We start from the raw sequence: 16577 nt of genomic DNA, 5'->3' as shown, positions 1-16577 counted from the left end.
GGAAGTTATGGAGAATTATATGTTAGACCCAGAGGCTGGCGGGGTGATAGGTTAGGAGAAAGGGAACTCTATTCCTAGTGGGGTGGCGAGAGGATGGGGTGAGAGCAGATGTGCGTGAAATGGGAGAGATGCGTTTGAGAGCAGAGTTGATGGTGGAGGAAGGGAAGCCTCTTTCTTTAAAAAAGGAAGATATCTCCTTTATCTTGGAATGAAAAGCCTCATCCTGAGAGCAGATGCGGCGGAGATGGAGGAATTGTGAGTAGGGGATGGCATTTTTGCAAGAGACAGGGTGGGAAGAGGAATAGTCCAGGTAGTTGTGAGAGCCCATAGGCTTATCAGTAGATAAGCTGTCTCCAAAGATAGAGACAAATGTTTTTTATAATAGAGATTATTTAAATTCATTAAAGTAAGGACTTCTAAGATATCAACTAAATAAAACTGGCCAAGATATGTAAATTATGGTCCCATTCAGAAGGAATGTGTGGAGGTCTAGACTGTATTATGAGAGAAAGTAAATGGGAGGATGCTGGGGAAGGAGTGCAAGTGATCAAGTGTGGTTAAGAATGGAAAAGGGAGAGAGAGGAAGAAGATTAATGGAAGGGGTGATCTTGTTAGAGGAAGTGGAAATGGCAGAAGATAATCTAAATACAGTAGGTAAAAAACACAATAATCCCTCTCAGGGTACTGTGCTGAGGTGAGGGTTTAAGCAAGGGAAATGATACAAATCTGGTCACAAGTCCAAGGGAAGCCCACAGCTGAAGAGGAGGATATTTTTGAAGCAATGCATTGTGCATAATGTAATTGTAGTGGACTAGCTAGGGACAGTAACCAGAGGAAGGAAATTGCGTCCTTTTAGGAGTGGGAAGTAATACAAAGTAGGTGGTTGTTAGAGATAATGGTCTTATAATTAATGCTCTTCTACACGAGAAAGCCATGTCCAGGAAATAAAGAGCTAATTTGAACTGGTTAAAGGACAGGGAGGGGTGAAAACTTAAAAGAAAATTAATTATTTCCAATGTGGTCCTTCATCTATTTGACACCAGAATGGAAGCTGAATGAATAATATCAGAGCAATGATGTTGGTACTGAATTCCAATTGCAAATTCCAGAGCAGGTTTGAACAAATGAATAGTTTCACATTTACAGTATGTAATTAGTTGAACATTTATCATTAACTAGTCCATTGATTAAGAAAAATATTGCTAACAGAAGTTGAAAAGTGTTCTGTTTGTGTTCAGTACAGGTTTCAATAGAAGCTCTACAGCAGCAAATCACTCCTTATCAAATGTAAAAATTGCATGAAGCTGTAATTAATGGTTACTGGTAAGAAAAACATACAATAGCTATGTGATTGTAGCAATAACATAAATGGTGGTGAATCATATCCTCCTGGGAAGGGAGCCAGTTATCTACTCCACCTGGCCTATATTTCAACCAAAATATCATGGTTTCTCTTTATTGCCTCTTGCAATGGCCATGGAAGCTATTCAAGTTTTATTGCCCAATCAGCATTATTCAAGTCCTGAGAACAATATAAAAATTAAATTAAATGGACCAACTTTAAGTGGATTGAGTTTCTTGCAACTTGTAAAATATTTGAAAAAATACACATTTGCATAATCAAACATAAATTATACTAATATCACAAGAGCTTCAATGCTACTGAGTGCACAAAGCAATACTACTCAGCCTCAGTAATTGTTTTATCCCAACTTGGCCAAGGAAAATATGAAAAGCTCAATGGAAATGATAGTTATTAGGAAATCGGTTAGACTTGTTGAGACCATTTGCACCAACTAACCAAAAAATACTTTATGTTCTGATAAAGTTTAAAGTTCAGGTTTCTATTTCTCCAGAGGTGCTATATTTGTACTAAGTATTTCTAGCATTTTCTATTCTTGTTTCAGATTTCTAACATCCATAGTTTTTTAAAATTTAATTTTACCATGATTAATCAGGTCTAATTCACTCAATACTTCCTTATATTATTAATGAAATCAGGAATTCATCCAATAACATTCAGGCAATAGTGCTGAAGATATTTTTCAGAACTAGCTACACTTCCGGCTAAGTTCTTCCTACATTTATAGTTACTGCACATGGTGTAGTTGGATGTGTGGCTAGACCAAATGGTTTGAAATATGGTTATGTGTACAGCCAACTGCAGCTGAAGGCTGGGATTGTGATTAAGTGCATGATTGGAGTCTCTGGGAAGGTACCAGACATTGACAGGATCTGGGAGCTCGGGCCTAGTGCTTAGTCAATGATTAGGCAGGTGTGTGTATATAAGCAAGTCTGGTAAGATGGGGTAACTCCTGTACGGTGGCAGTCTGCTTGAGTGCAGTGGCCACTTCCGGTTCAATCAAAAATGCATTTGTTCATGCTGTGTTTTTTTTTATTCGCAAGTCACTGCTGGATACTAAGAACATCATGTACTGCAGGTCTATGCCATCAGTGAATTGCTTGATAGTGACTAAGTTGGATTTATTTCATACTTTTGTTTAGTTGCCTGGACTTGTTCCATACTGTTGTGCCGAGGTGTGCAGTCCACCAAATGAAGCAAGTAATTGTCTTGGATGTTTTTATTGGAATCACAAGACCCTGGTGGACATTGGTAATGTAAAATACTGCAAGTCAGTTCACTAGCGAGACTGGCAATGGGGGAGTTGCTTTGCCATGGCTGTGGTGAGGACTAGGCCCACACTGCAGGGTCACCTGTTGCAGCCGACCGGGAGAGGCGATGCCAAGGCAGAGTGGGACTGCACCTGTGGAGCCCGCTGGAATCTATACTGGGTTCACCGCTGGCCCCTCCTGTTGGTGCTGCCCTCTGGTGCTCAGTCAGTGAAAAAACAAGCTGGGCCAGGATAACTTCCCGTAAGTCTGCAGTCATGCAACTCAAAGACTTGGCCTGTATTATTTTTTGTGACACATGTTTTTCTGAAATCATAGTCATATGTGCTGTTGGTATTGTGTTTTGCACCTTAGCCCCAGAAGAACCTGTCACAGTTGGCTATATTCATGTATGGTTGAATGATAAACTTGAACTTGCAGGTATTAACCCCATACAGCAGGCCCTAATCTCCAATCATTTTCAGCCCCTCTTGGCAACCTGCTCTGTGGTGACTAATGTGAAAGCAAGTTAAAAAGGAACACCACAAAAAGTAGTTTGAGATGTGGGATATCAGGACCGATGGACAATTCTACCAGCGGGAGACCTGAACACAGCTTTGTCATCATAGCTTGTGCACTCAAGACACCTTGATATGAACATTATCACCTTTTCATACAAAACAAACTAGTTTGCAGTCTTAGCAATTCTTCCTGTGAATTGAAAAAAAGGCATTATATTTTAACTCACTTTGAAAGGAATCAACACTGTGGTCATCAGTGCATATGCTCCATTGTAAGTTTCTGATTACATCAAAGAAGACTTCTACTCGGACCATGACAGACACTCTGGTACACCTCCAAAAAGACCAACAGATCCACTTCAATGCCAGGTACAGGGACAAGTCATAGATGTATACAAAGCCTTCTTGAAAAAATGTAGCATCTCCAATTGACTCTTGGGACTCTGGCCCATGATTGCTCAAAGGAGAGAAGGGCCATTCAGGATGAAATTGAGAACCCCATCCCCATGCATTGGGAGCCCAGAGGTCCTGCTTAAGCAGCAGATGACCTCACAAGCAAGCTATCCAGCCACCATCTACCTTTTTGTGGCACTCACACTAGAACCCACAATGGACTTATTAGCCATTGCATAATCCACGAAACCCACCTAGAAGTCATCCTGAAGCCCAAAGAAGCTTTCTATGAAGATTGGGGGGGGGGGGGGGAGGTTACTACAGAAAAGTGGCATCCACTTAACAATATGGAAGGATACCCAAGGATGCCTTTCCTCAAAAAAAAACCCAAGACAAATCCCTTCCAGCCACAGTCTACCCTCAAATATCAACAAACTGGCTGAAAATGCTGCTGGAAATGACATATTCACCAATTGCCTGCTCACCAAGATTCACTGCAGACTCACCCTGAAACACAGACGCTGATGTGCTAGCAAAAGTCCTGAATTCCATAGGTTACAGTGACTGCCCTTTACATCAAGCGGCCTTAATAAAAATTAAGTTAATGGAAATTAAGAATACTTATGACTGTCTGAAGTCACAACTTGCACAAATGGGAATGTTAAAAATAAGAAGTAACATATGTGCTGCAAGTATTAGGCAAGAGTCTAACCACCTCCAAATGGCCAGAACATCAAGTCTAATACAATCAATACTCTGGGTGTACTTGTTCAACAGAAACTCAATAGGCTCAGCCACATTAAATGTTACAGACACAAAAGTAATCCAGAAGCCAGGTACCTGTGGTAAGTTACCTTCTGGCCCTCCAACATATTTCTGTCACACATAAGACATACCAAGAGTGATATTAAAAGTGTGATCTCCTCAAATACTTGGATAAATGTAGCTCCAAAAATCACTCAAGAATTTCAACAGCATTCAAGACAAAGCAGTCCAATTAATCGGCACATGGACCCTACTCCAAACACTTTTTTCCCCTCCCACCTCAGTTACTACAGTATACAGCTGACAAAATAGACTGCAGTGATTTATCAAAGCTTCTTTCCAAATCAGTGGTCTCTACTATCCAAGGTAGAATACCATCAGCTGCAAGCACCACAGAAAATAGGCAGATGCTGGAAATCCACGCAACACACACAAAGTGCTGGAGGAACTCAGCAGGCCAGGCAGCATCTATGGAAAAGGAGCATATTCGACGTTTCCAGCTGAGACCCTTCAAGCCCACCCCCCCACCTTATCACACATGACCCTATTTTAGAATTATATCAAAATTCTTCAGTTACTCTGGATCTAAATTCTAGATTCCCTAAATAAAGGTACCTTCCTATAAGGATTGCACTCGAAGGCCAATTTCCTACCACTTGCTCAATTAATTACTATCCTTACCGGTGCACTACCCATTCTGTAAATGAATAAAATAAATGGTAACGTTCTATAATTAATGAACTAAATTTAGTTGGCAGTTTAAGAGACACAAAACCCTTCAGAAGATGGAATCTGGAAAGGGGAAGAAAGGAAGCTGCGGAAGAACTCAGCAGGTCGAGCTGCACCCGTGAGAGCACAGGAATGGCGAACGTTTTAGGTCGAGACCCTCCATCAGGGCAGTTTTAGTGAGAAAGCGTCGGGTTTTTTTTTTGCAGAACACTTGCTTCCTGACGTTATAAGCAGCTGTGTCTGAATTTAACCCGCCGGCTCCCAGCTTCGAGAGCCGCGTTCGCCATCAACCTTCCTTCAGGTGCCGCGGCCACCGCACTCACCGCAACCCACCCGCCCCAAAAAAAATCTCCGCCACTGACAGTGAGATCAAAGGTGAATAATAAAGAGGGCAAAGGAGGCCAATTATGTACTATTATAACAAGAAATACATATTATATCTCGTATTGCAAGCAGGCAAAGGCTATATTTTTCGGTGGAGGGGCGGCACTTTATGCGCGCATGCGCGCTGGGGGCGGAATGGGCTCGGCCTTTCACGCTCTCCGAGATTGGTGTCGCTGCGCCGGGCGGTGCGCGCGCAGGCCGGCCCGGATCCTGTTTTCCCCTCCTCCCCTTCCCCCTCCCCCCGCCTCTCCCGCCCGCTGTGTTTTGGTGGCGGCTGAAGCTTTGCGATAGCAACGGCGCCGACTGAACGGGCTCGCTCGCCCACCCACCCACCCAGCCAGCCAGCCGGCCGGCCACTGAGTGAACCGGGACAGCCAGGGCGGGGTCGCGGCTCGCAGCCTCGCAGCTCGGGGCTCGGGGCAGGGCTGACTTGCCCGCACGCCGTCACGTCCTGATCAGCCCTCCGGATTTACCCGCAGTCGTGGATGCCGGAGCGCGGCGTGTGATAGAAGGAGGATCTGAAGCGAGTCGAGCAGCGTCCTCATCATGTCCATGAAGCAGGCCAATAGCCGAAAGCCCGGCGGTGGCCTGGGCGCTGGTGGATCCGGAGGAGGAAGCAGGCAGTCTGGCGGCAGGTAATACACACCCCTTTCTCGCTGGCCTAGCATCGCCAGGCCCCGCGTTGCCCTTCAACGTGCCGGGCCGGCGTGAAGCGGACACGCAGAAACTTTGCTCGGGCCTAGTGTTCGGGCCTAACCTTCTGATGCCTAGCAGCCTACCACCAATCGTGGAGCTGGCACAGGCTGTTGTCCGCAGGAGACTTTTTGAAGTTAGTTGATTAAAGATCCAGATTTTTAAAAAATACAGAGGTGTGACTCCTTAAGGTAAAGAGCCATTAAGGAACACACTGTCGGCCGCCACTGTTCAAAGTTTCAAAATTATTTTAGATCTTGTTTCATCTTAGAAAAGCTATTTAAAAAGTAAGCGATGTTTTCTAAACAGTGTAAAGTGAAAGGCAAAATATTTGCAGAAAAATGCAAGACGGCATTTTAAGGGTTAACCGCATTTAATTTGAAGAGTAATAATGGGTATTTAAGTGGGTTGCTGTATAGTGATGGTTCTGAAACATGACATTCAAATCAGAACAATCTTGTAGCTTAATGCATAATGGAATGATCAAAATCAGTAGTGCTGTCATAGTTTATTGATCAGTGAAAGCCAAGTGTGGGCAAAGATGCAAAACTTTCATTCCAGCTTAAAATGATACATGTATACTTTCATAATGAGGTACATGATTACCTTTTCCAAAATATTGTGCAATCTGCTTTTAAAGCTCTGACGTAATTATACTCTTCATTGGAAAAAGGCTTGGGTAAATGTAAGCTTTTATTTTGTGGTAACACGCAAAATGCTGGAGGAAAAAATGTAGGTCAGAGTAAGAAGGTAGGAGAGGAAGAAATACAAGGTAGTAGGTGATAGGTGTAACAGGGAGGTGTGAAGTAAAGAGCTGGGAAGTCAATTAGTGAAAGAGATAAAGGGCTGGAGAAGGGGGAATCTGATGGAGGACAGAAGGCCATTGTAGAAAGGGAAGGGGTAAGGAGCACCAGAGAGAGGTGATGGGCAGGTAAGGAGATAAGGTGAGAGGGGAATGGGAATAGTAGGGTGGGGGCATTTCTGGAATTTCGAGAAATCTATGTTCATGCCATCAGGTTGGAGGCTACCCAGACGGAATATAAGGTGTTACTCCTCCAACCTGAGTGTGGCCTCATCGTGGCAATAGAGGTGGCCGTGGACTAACATGTCAGAATGGGAAGTGGAATTAAAATGGGTGGCCACTGGGAGATCCCGCTCTTTCTGGTGGACAGAGTGTAGCTGCTTGGCAAAGCAGTCTCCCAATCTACGCCGGGTCTGACTGATATACAGGGGGCCGCACCAGGTACAGTAGACAACCCCAACAGATTTGCAGGTGAAGCGTTGCCTCACCTGGAAAGCCTCTTTGGGACCCTGAATGATAGTGAGGGAGGAAGTCTAGGGGCAGGTGTAGCACTTGTTCAGCTTGCAAGGATAAGTACCGGTAGGAAGGTCAGTGAGGAGGGGTGAGTGGACAATGGAGTCATGCAGGGAATGATCCCTGTTGAAAGCAGAAAGTGTGGTGGGGGGGGGAATGGTGGTGCTTGGTAGTGGGATCCTGTTGGAGATGGCAGAACAGAGAATTATGTGCTGGACACAGAGTTGGTGGGGTGGTAGGTGAGGACAAGAGGAACCTTGTTCCTAGTGGAGTGGCAACCTGATCGCATGAATATTGATTTCTTGAACTTCCAGTAATGCCTCCCCCTCCATTCCCCATTCCTGTTTCCCCCTCTCAGCTTATCTCCTTACCTGTGCATCACCTCTTTCTGGTGCCCCTCTCCCTTTCCTTTCTTCCATGGCCTTCTGTCCTCTCCTATCAGATTCCCCCTTCTTCGGTCCGTTATCTCTTTCACCAATTGACTTCCCAGCTTCTTTACTTCACTCCCTCACCCTTCCCGGTTTTACCTATCACCCACTACCTTGTACTCCTTCCTCCCACCTTCTTACTCTGACTTCTCAGCTTTTTTCCTCAGTTCTGATGAAGGGTCTCGGGCTGAAACGTTGGCTGTTTACTGTTTTCAGTAGATGCTGCCTGGCCTGCTGAGTTCCTCCAGCATTTTGTCTGTATTGCTTTGGATTTCCAGCAACTGCAGATTTTCTCTTGTCTTTTATTTTGTGGTAGTTACTAGTTTGCCATTTCAATCAGTGAATCTTTATTTGTGTCTGTAGTAAGTAATTGGGTTTAAAATTAACTTTGAAAGAGAGAAAGCCTTGTTTACAATCTTAGGTAATCCCGAAACATGTAATAGCTAATGTTTTTTGAAAAGTAGTCACAGCTGTGATAGGGAAACACGTCACTTAACTTTCATTTACTTTCACATAGCATGTTGGCCTGAATGCATCAACATAAGTATTGTGTTAAGTACTTTAAAATTGTTTGATATGAAAGGTTAAAAAGATAAATTGGGGGTATCAATGTTATTCTACCTGTGTTTTCTGGAGTGATGTGTGTCCTATCTCAAATATGCTGTTGGAAATGTTAAATTAGACTCGATACTTTTAAACACAGTGGTAAGATTCCCTACATATGGGCTCATGTTCTTGGTGCTTGGAACTGTGTTGTGACCATTCAACAACAGTTTATAAAACTTTTTTTGTGTGGTGAATCATTCCACGGTAATTTACCATAACGTTGACAAATGTTTAAGTTTTCAGGGCTGTTTTTAAAAAGTAGCAGGTTTGGGGAGACCAAGTTTAGATTGGGAAACTGCTTTATCAAGCATCTTTGCTCCATCCACCACAAAAAGCAGGATTTCCCGATGGCCACCCATTTCAATTTTACTTTCCATTTCCATTCCGACATATCAGTTCATCGAGTCTTCTGCCATGATGGGCCACACTCAGGTTGAAGAAGCAATATCTTGTATTCCATCTGGGTAGTCTCCAACCTAATGTTATGAGCATCAATTTCTTGAACTTCCGGTAATTGCTCCCCACTCTCCTTCAGAATTCCTCATTCTTGTTTCCCCTTCGCACCTCTTCTTACCTGACCAGCTTCCTCTGATGTTTCTTCCTATTCCTTTCATCCATCATCTTCTGTCCTCCTCTCAGATTCTCCCTTCTCCAGCCCTTTATCTGTTTCACCACTTAACTTCCCAGCTCTTTACTTCACCCCCAACCCCCTCCCAGTTTCATCTATTACCTGCCATCTTGTACTTTTTCCTCTCCTCCCCCACCTTCTTATTCTGACTTCTCCCCTCCCTTTCCAGTCCTGATGAAGGATCTCAGCCCAAAATGTCAACTGTTTACTCACTTCCACAGATGCAGCCTGACCTGCTGAGTTTCTCCAGCATTTTGTGTGTGTTGCTTTGGATTTCCCTCATTCGCAGATTTTCTTGTGTTTGTGATGGGACTTTCTATTCGATACGGTACTAGACCTGAGGCATGAACAATAGGTAGGTGAGAGTTAGTAGAAACAAACACGTGGATTTCAGAGTTCTGAATAATATTTATTTAGGGTATGATGTGGCAGGCCACAAGTGCATTGTTATCATGAAGGCCAAATGTAACAAGATATAAAAGAGTGTTTACACTGCACCTGAGCTGAGATGTAAGTATTACAGAGGGGAAATACATCAGTACAATGTGGTTGCAAAGTTTACTTTGGGATCAGATCTAACATAAAAGTTGTGCATTAACAGTTTACTGAGGTGGATGTCTGAAGGGGCATAGCATTTGTAGTTAGAGAGCAATTGTGACAGGGATGGGGCTGCTGACATTGGTGTTCTCAATATGTAATTGGAGGAAAACTGTTCTTCAGACTGGATGAGCAGCAAGTTGGCTGGGGTAATGAAGCAATCAATAGATAGTGGGGGGGTGGAACTCGATGTCAGCTGTTGGAGTCTGACGCTCTCTGGACCATGTTGCTGACAAGGAGCAACTGGTAATTAGGGTGGGGAGGGGCACCTGAGGTAAATTTTTGAGCGGGAGGTAGGGGTTTAGCAGGGTTCATACTGTTGGATTGTGAAGAAGTTGGAAGAGTCCAATGAAGTTGATTTCTGTCTGTGGTAGAATATATTAGAATAGAGCTGAGTCAGTGCAATTCCACCAGCTGCATTACGCATAAAGAGCCATTTGAAGTTGTGATTAACTGGGTCAAAAGGTTGAGAAAACTGAAGGGGCATAAATTAATCTTGTCACATAAGCTGTCATTTGTGACTTGCAATGAATGATATTTAGCAGGGGTGAAAATTCATTCATTACTTTTATGAACATAATGACTAATTTTTGTTGGGGATAATGGATTTACAGTTGCATGCCAGCTATTAGCTAAAGAAAACTGAAGTCTGAATTTAAATCATTGGGTCTTTAACCAAGATGAACCTTGTACTGTTACAAGATCAGTAGTCTCTCTTCTATGTGTATGCAGTTTATTATTGATTACCTGTAAAATCAAAGTCCCTAATTTGACACCAGTGTACAATTTAAGGTTTCAAGAATTTGTTTGATCTTCAGTGGGGCATTGTAATGGCTGAGATGACTTAAAACATTGACTTTTATTTAAGTTGGATGTATTGTGTAAATATTTGGTAAGTCTGCGGATTTGTAGGCCAAGAGCAAGTAAGAGAAACTTGTATATTTAGTGCTTGAAAGAATCGGTGTCCCAGACCACTTCATAAGCAATAACATAAAATATTTGCATACAAGTGTCCCCAATTCATGTCACTGAGGCAGCCAATCTGTTCACTGAACATTTAAAGCAATGGGGCATAACTAGATAATATGATTTAGTATTATCAGTTGTTTAACATGGCTGAGATATTGAAGCAACATACATAAAATGCTGGAGGAACTCAGCAGGTCAGGCAGCATCTATGGAAATGAATAAACAGTCAACCTTTTGGGCCAAGACCCTTCTTCAGGATATTGAAAGTACATTCCTGCTCATCTTCATATAATGGATTCTTTTACATCCACTTTGAGAAAGCAATCAGTTTAGTTTGATATTTGACATGTAGCAATCTACTGATGCAGCACCAGAATGTGTGCCTATATTGTCACATTCTTTGTGTTGAATTTTTTTTGTACTTGTATTTGCCGACTGTAGTGAGAGTAATAGCCTTGGAACTAAGTTGGTCAGATCTTTATTTTTTGCTTCATTGTTCAGTTATAGCATATACAGGTAAAAGTTCAATTTATCATGCACTTCTCTTAGCACAAAATAAAATTTTAATGTATTTTACTCATTAATTTAACTATATTACAGTACATTGTGTGAAAATGAGTTCTTGTCTTAAAGAGCAGGCTTAAATTCTGATTCCCCAAACAAAATTTTAAATGTGTGAAAGGGCAGTATAGTAATTCATTTTGGTACATTCTTATCTTTGAGTTCATTTGGTACATTCTTATCTTTGAGTTTCAGGTATAACATGTTTATTACAGTTCTATGAAATTCCCTATCCAAATTTTGTGTTGTCCCAGTTATTTGGCATTTGACAGTAATCAGTTTTCTTTTGTGGAATATTGGATGGGCTAGTTTAAGAGATGGAGGGGACTTGGCTGAAGAGGTACAAGATAGTCTTATTGGGTGAGTATGTCCTCTTCTGTGAGGTTCTACATTAGGTCACTCTTTAAGAGAAAGGAGTCATCCATTTAAGTTGATTTTTCTGAGGATTGTGAGTCTTTGAAGCTGTATCTTGTTTTACGGCGGTTGGCATCCGAAGCTCCCGAATGATAGTGGAAGCAGTGACTTTGAATACTTAAGACAGAGTCAGATTATATGTCGTGAAATTTGTTAACTTTGTGACAGCAGTGCAGTTACATAATAATGGGGTGGGGGGAGAACACCACTCCTTTGCTCCTTGAAGATGTCCTGGATACTGCAGAGGCTAGTGCCATGATAGAACTGAGTAATTGTACAACTCTCTGCAGCTTGCTTCAATCCTGTGCAGTAGCTCCCCCTCCATACCAGACAGTGATGCAGCCAGTTAGAATGCTCTCCACAGTACATCTGTATAAATTTGTGAGTGTTTTTGGTGACATACCAAATCTCCTCAAACTCTGAATAAAATATAGCCTTCTTTGTAGCTGCATCGATATGTCAGTGGTATTGGCACTGAGGAACTTGAAAGTGCTTTCCCTTTCCGCTTCTGATCCCTCTAAGAGGACTGGTGTGTCTTCCCTTCTCTTGCCCTTTCTAAAGTCTGCAGTCATTTCTTTGGTTTTACTGACGTTGCGTGCAAGGTTGTTGCTGCGACACCACTCAACTAGCTGGTATATCTCACTCCTGTACACCCTCTTGTCACCATCTGAAATTCTGCCAACAGTAGTTGTGTTGTCAACAAATTTATAGATGGCATTTGAGCTGGGGGGTGAGTCTAGCCACGGAGACAATGGGCGTAGAGAGAGTTGAGCAGTGGGCTAAGCACACATCCCTGAATGCGCCAGTGTTGATTATCAGTGAGCTGGAGATGTTATTTCCAGTCAGCCCAAATTGTGATCTTCTGGTTAGGAAGTCTAGGATCCAGTTGCAGAGGAAGGCACAGAGGCCCAGGTTCTGTAGCTTTTTGATCAGAACCGTAGGAATGATGGTGTTAAGCACTGTGCTATACTCAATAAACAACATCTTGACACTGGGTATTTGTGTTGAAGAATCAGAATCAGGTTTTATGTTGCTGGCATATATTGTGAAATTTGTTATTTTGTGGGAGCAGTACAGTGCAATACATGATAAAAACTATAAATTAAATATGTATATGATTCCAGTTAATTGTGACACATAGGGACAGGTATGTTTTGGCCCAATTAAACAGCTACCCCAATTATCCAAAGTTTTATGGAAATAGTTAAAAAGGTATAAAAACATAAAGTACTGTTTAACCGAGTAACACATTATGTTGTTAATGAAATGCAGAAAAAATTAAAATGCTACCAATATTACTACAGTACTACAAAACTGTGTATTAGTTCATAATGGTTACCAGTGGAGGAATTCTCAAGTGTGGGCTGGCATAGTACTTGATTAGTGAACTATTCATTCTTAGCCCCTTGAGGCATCACAGTTTAACACTTTTTACAATAACCAACAATTTATTTTTATCAGATCCTGACATATTTGCACAACACAACAACTAATGCGATCCATTGCTTTCTTTGAACCAGATAGTATTGTGTGTTTATAGCAAAGGTAACCATCCAGCATGGCGCAATAAATAAAAAGGCCTGTTTCATTGGCATTGTAGATATCTGCACAAAACTTTAGAAGCAAATTAGGGAGCCTTGTAGATTTCCATTTATCAGCACTTGTAGCGTCAGAACTACTTTTCTTGCCATGTGCTTTCTTAATGTGGTGTCTACATTTCCATCGAGACAACCAACCATCTGTTGCTTTAAAATCTTCATGACCAACTTCTTAGTGAGCTCCTCTGACTTGTTTTTTGTAACATTGTTCCACTGAAACGTACCCCCTGTCCAGTTACAATGGAAAACCATTGACTGAGATCCTCTTCGACATCTGGATCCCTACAATCATGCTTTCTGTTTTGGGTCTTCCCTGTTGTCCCTGAGTAATGTCCATACTTCTCACAGTTGATCTTGCTGATGTATCAAGCGTGTAATTGTAAATTTTGGCTCTCCAGGTATATATATCAACTGAAGATGAATGGTGTTAGGCAGATGGCTTTGAATTTGGTTCAGTCTGGAATTTTTTTTTTGGCTAGAATCAAGTTTTTTCATAGCAAAGGTCTCAAAAAAAGTTAAAGTCAAAATTTAAAAAACTAAATGATCAGATCACTACTTTTTGAATCAGCGTCCATCGGCTTAAATGAGTAACATAACACAAGCCCGTGCAACTGACGCACCTATTCGCTCTAAACACGGTGTAGTGTCTAACAGTCACACAGCTGCATGTGACTGATCAATTCCTGCCCCAGTTAAGCAGTATAATGTCCCAAATAAGTGGTTACCCCAATTAACCGATGGCTCAATTAACATAAATGAAAAGTAAATTAAATAAGTGCAAAAAGAGAGTGAAAAATAGTGAGGTAGTGTACATGCATTCATTGTCCATTCAAAAATCTGATGATGGAGGGGAAGAAGCTGTTCCTAGAATGCTGAGTATGTGTCCCTCATGCTTCTCTGACACCTCTTTGGTGGCAGTGAGAAGAGGGTATGTCCTGGGTGATGGGGTCCTTAACGATGGATGCTGCCTTTTTGATGCATTGCCTTTTGAAGATGTCCTTGAGCCTAGGGAGGCTAGTGCCCGTAATGGAGCTGGCTGAGTTTGCAACTTCCTGCAGCATCTTTCGATCCTGTGCAGTGGCCCCTCCATACTACACGGCGATGCAACCAATTAGAATGTTCTCCACGGTACATTTGTAGAAGCTTGCTAGAGTCTTTGGTGATATATCAAATCTCAGCAAACTCCGAATGAAGTATGGCTGCTGGTATGTGTGTCTCTGTAGTTGCATCAAAATGTTGGACTCAGGTTAGATCTTCAGAAATGTTGACGGATACTTGATGAGATGAGTTCTGGCTGCATGTTACAGCAGGAAAATCTATATTGTATGCGCTAGAGCAATGGACCTTTTTCTCCTACCACTTGAGTTTGGGAATCAACACATTGCTGACTTGCATTGGTTAACCAGAACTTTGTGACCATTGGGTCCTCAAGATATCCTGCTAGTAGCGTGCCGTTGTCAAAACACCCTTTGATATGCCAATTAAAAATAAAACTCAGAAACTGCTGGAAATTCTTAGATCAGGATTCTTGTATGAAAATAAGCATTATTTATTTAATCAGAATGGGGGAAATAGTTAGAAAACATGAGTTCTAAGATTTAGAGATTGGTGGAAGAGGAGGGATTAAATAATAAAAAGTACTTAGTACAAAGTAATAAATGCCCAGGTTAGATGAAAATGCAGAACAATGATCTGAAATTTAAAAGCAATTAAGGAGCAACATTGGAATAGAAATGCTGATTATTCAAAATTATTGAGTTTGATTTTGAATCCCAATGACAGTGAAAGTGCTGTTCTTTGACCTTAAAAGTAATTTCATTAATTGTAACAAAATCAGAAAATACTGGAAGTTCTCAGCAGATCAGACAGCATCGGTGGAGAAAAAACGTTTAAAGTCAAAGACTTGCATCTAGAAAGGTTTTCATTAATCGTAAAGAATTTTCAGGTGACTTGAGATTATGAAAGGTATTATCAATGAGAGTTTTTCTTTAATAAAACTGCTTGTAAATCTAAAGTGCTTACATATATGAACTTTAAATTTAGGGGATGGAGGTGACTGGCAAGTGAATATTGCCTGCATACCTACTTAGGAATGGATTGCATGGGGGGGGGGGGTGGAAATGAAGTGCCGGCAAAACAATGGACTTGTCATATCTTTGGGCAGAAATGAAGAGACATTGAATTCTCTTTTTCTGTTGTCTTGAATCTTAAAGCTAGGCTTGATCCCTGACCATCTAATTACCAATTATGCATATTAATTATCTTGCCTATTGTTTTATACTTTTTAGGGTTTTGATGGTCATATTTGAGTGTATATTTTCCGTTATTATATTAAGATAGCAACATCACTGATAACTATTCACAGCATACCATACTGTCCAGGTTGCCTTTTTCTATCATATACAATCAGGGTTTTCTATATTACGTAAATCTGTTATGCATTTGATAACCTTATGAATTATAGACCTGAAAAGTTGCAAGTACAACAATATTGATCAGAATGATGCACAATAAGGTTATGGGTCAATTTGTGGTGAATTTACCTCTTAGTCTGTGGTTCTAGTTGGTCCTGGTCAGCTGTACATACCCATGTCAGAACCAGATCCCTGACTTCAGTGACTGTTCTGGAGTTATAAAATTATGGAAATAAAACCTGTACATAATTTAACTTTTGACTGATACCTTGTGGGACATTTTGATTCTGTCCCATTGAAACAACGTAGGGGGAGACAACAGAAGAATGTTCTTGCTATTAGCACATTGTTAAAGGTGTATTCCTGTTACTTAATGCAAAGTTCAGGACAATCCTGTTTTTTGTTACTTTGGTTACATCCGCACTAGACCCGATAATTTTGAAAACGCCGATTTCGAGTAAAAACGACAGGCGTCCACACCAAGCGTTTTTCAAAATATCTCCGCCCACATTAGAACGGGTATTTGGCCGGCATGCACGGGACACAAAACAAGCGAAGAGGAAACGGTATACTTGGTGCGCATTAGTCCAGTTACAGACTAGAAAAACTTTAAAGGAATTGCTGTTGGCTCTCGTGCAGGAGGATTTAAAACTGAAAAAACAACAAATACTGGAGCGTATGGAGGCAACCGACTGGGAGTTCATGGACAGTATGACCGGCTGACGACGAACATTGAAAAATTGACTAACTCTGTTGCATTAATAAAGCACCTTGTTAAATGTATAAAACATGTCTGCATCAGTGTTATCTTGTATTTCCATACAATGTTACATTAGGCTGTTACACATCTATTGTCAGAGAAGTACTTGCATAAATAGGTAAACCACCTTCATATAAGCAAGGACAGAAAACAGGGCAAAGTGAGTATACTTATTTATTCAGTTAGCTATGG

At 41.5% G+C, this 16577-nt stretch overlaps 1 protein-coding gene across 4 annotated transcripts in view; it reads left to right on the top strand.

The window, feature by feature from the left end:
- Positions 1-5651: 5651 nt before the first annotated feature.
- Positions 5652-16577, top strand: part of atxn2 (ataxin 2) — a 139435-nt gene continuing 128509 nt past the window's right edge. For 2 of the 4 annotated variants that reach the window (XM_063034633.1, XM_063034630.1), the window contains exon 1: positions 5652-6037. Coding sequence is in view for 3 of the 4 variants with exons in the window: in XM_063034630.1 (XP_062890700.1) it covers positions 5949-6037 (89 nt within the window). In the remaining variant the exon portion in view is untranslated. The remainder of the gene's footprint in view (positions 6038-16577) is intronic. The other 2 variants (XM_063034631.1, XM_063034634.1) reach the window with 2 other exon arrangements.

Source organism: Mobula hypostoma, chromosome 27, assembly GCF_963921235.1.
Source record: "Mobula hypostoma chromosome 27, sMobHyp1.1, whole genome shotgun sequence".
In the NCBI taxonomy this organism is placed as follows: Eukaryota; Metazoa; Chordata; class Chondrichthyes; order Myliobatiformes; family Myliobatidae; genus Mobula; species Mobula hypostoma.
Note: the sequence above shows the minus strand (reverse complement) of the source record. Positions and strands in the feature narration are given on the sequence as shown.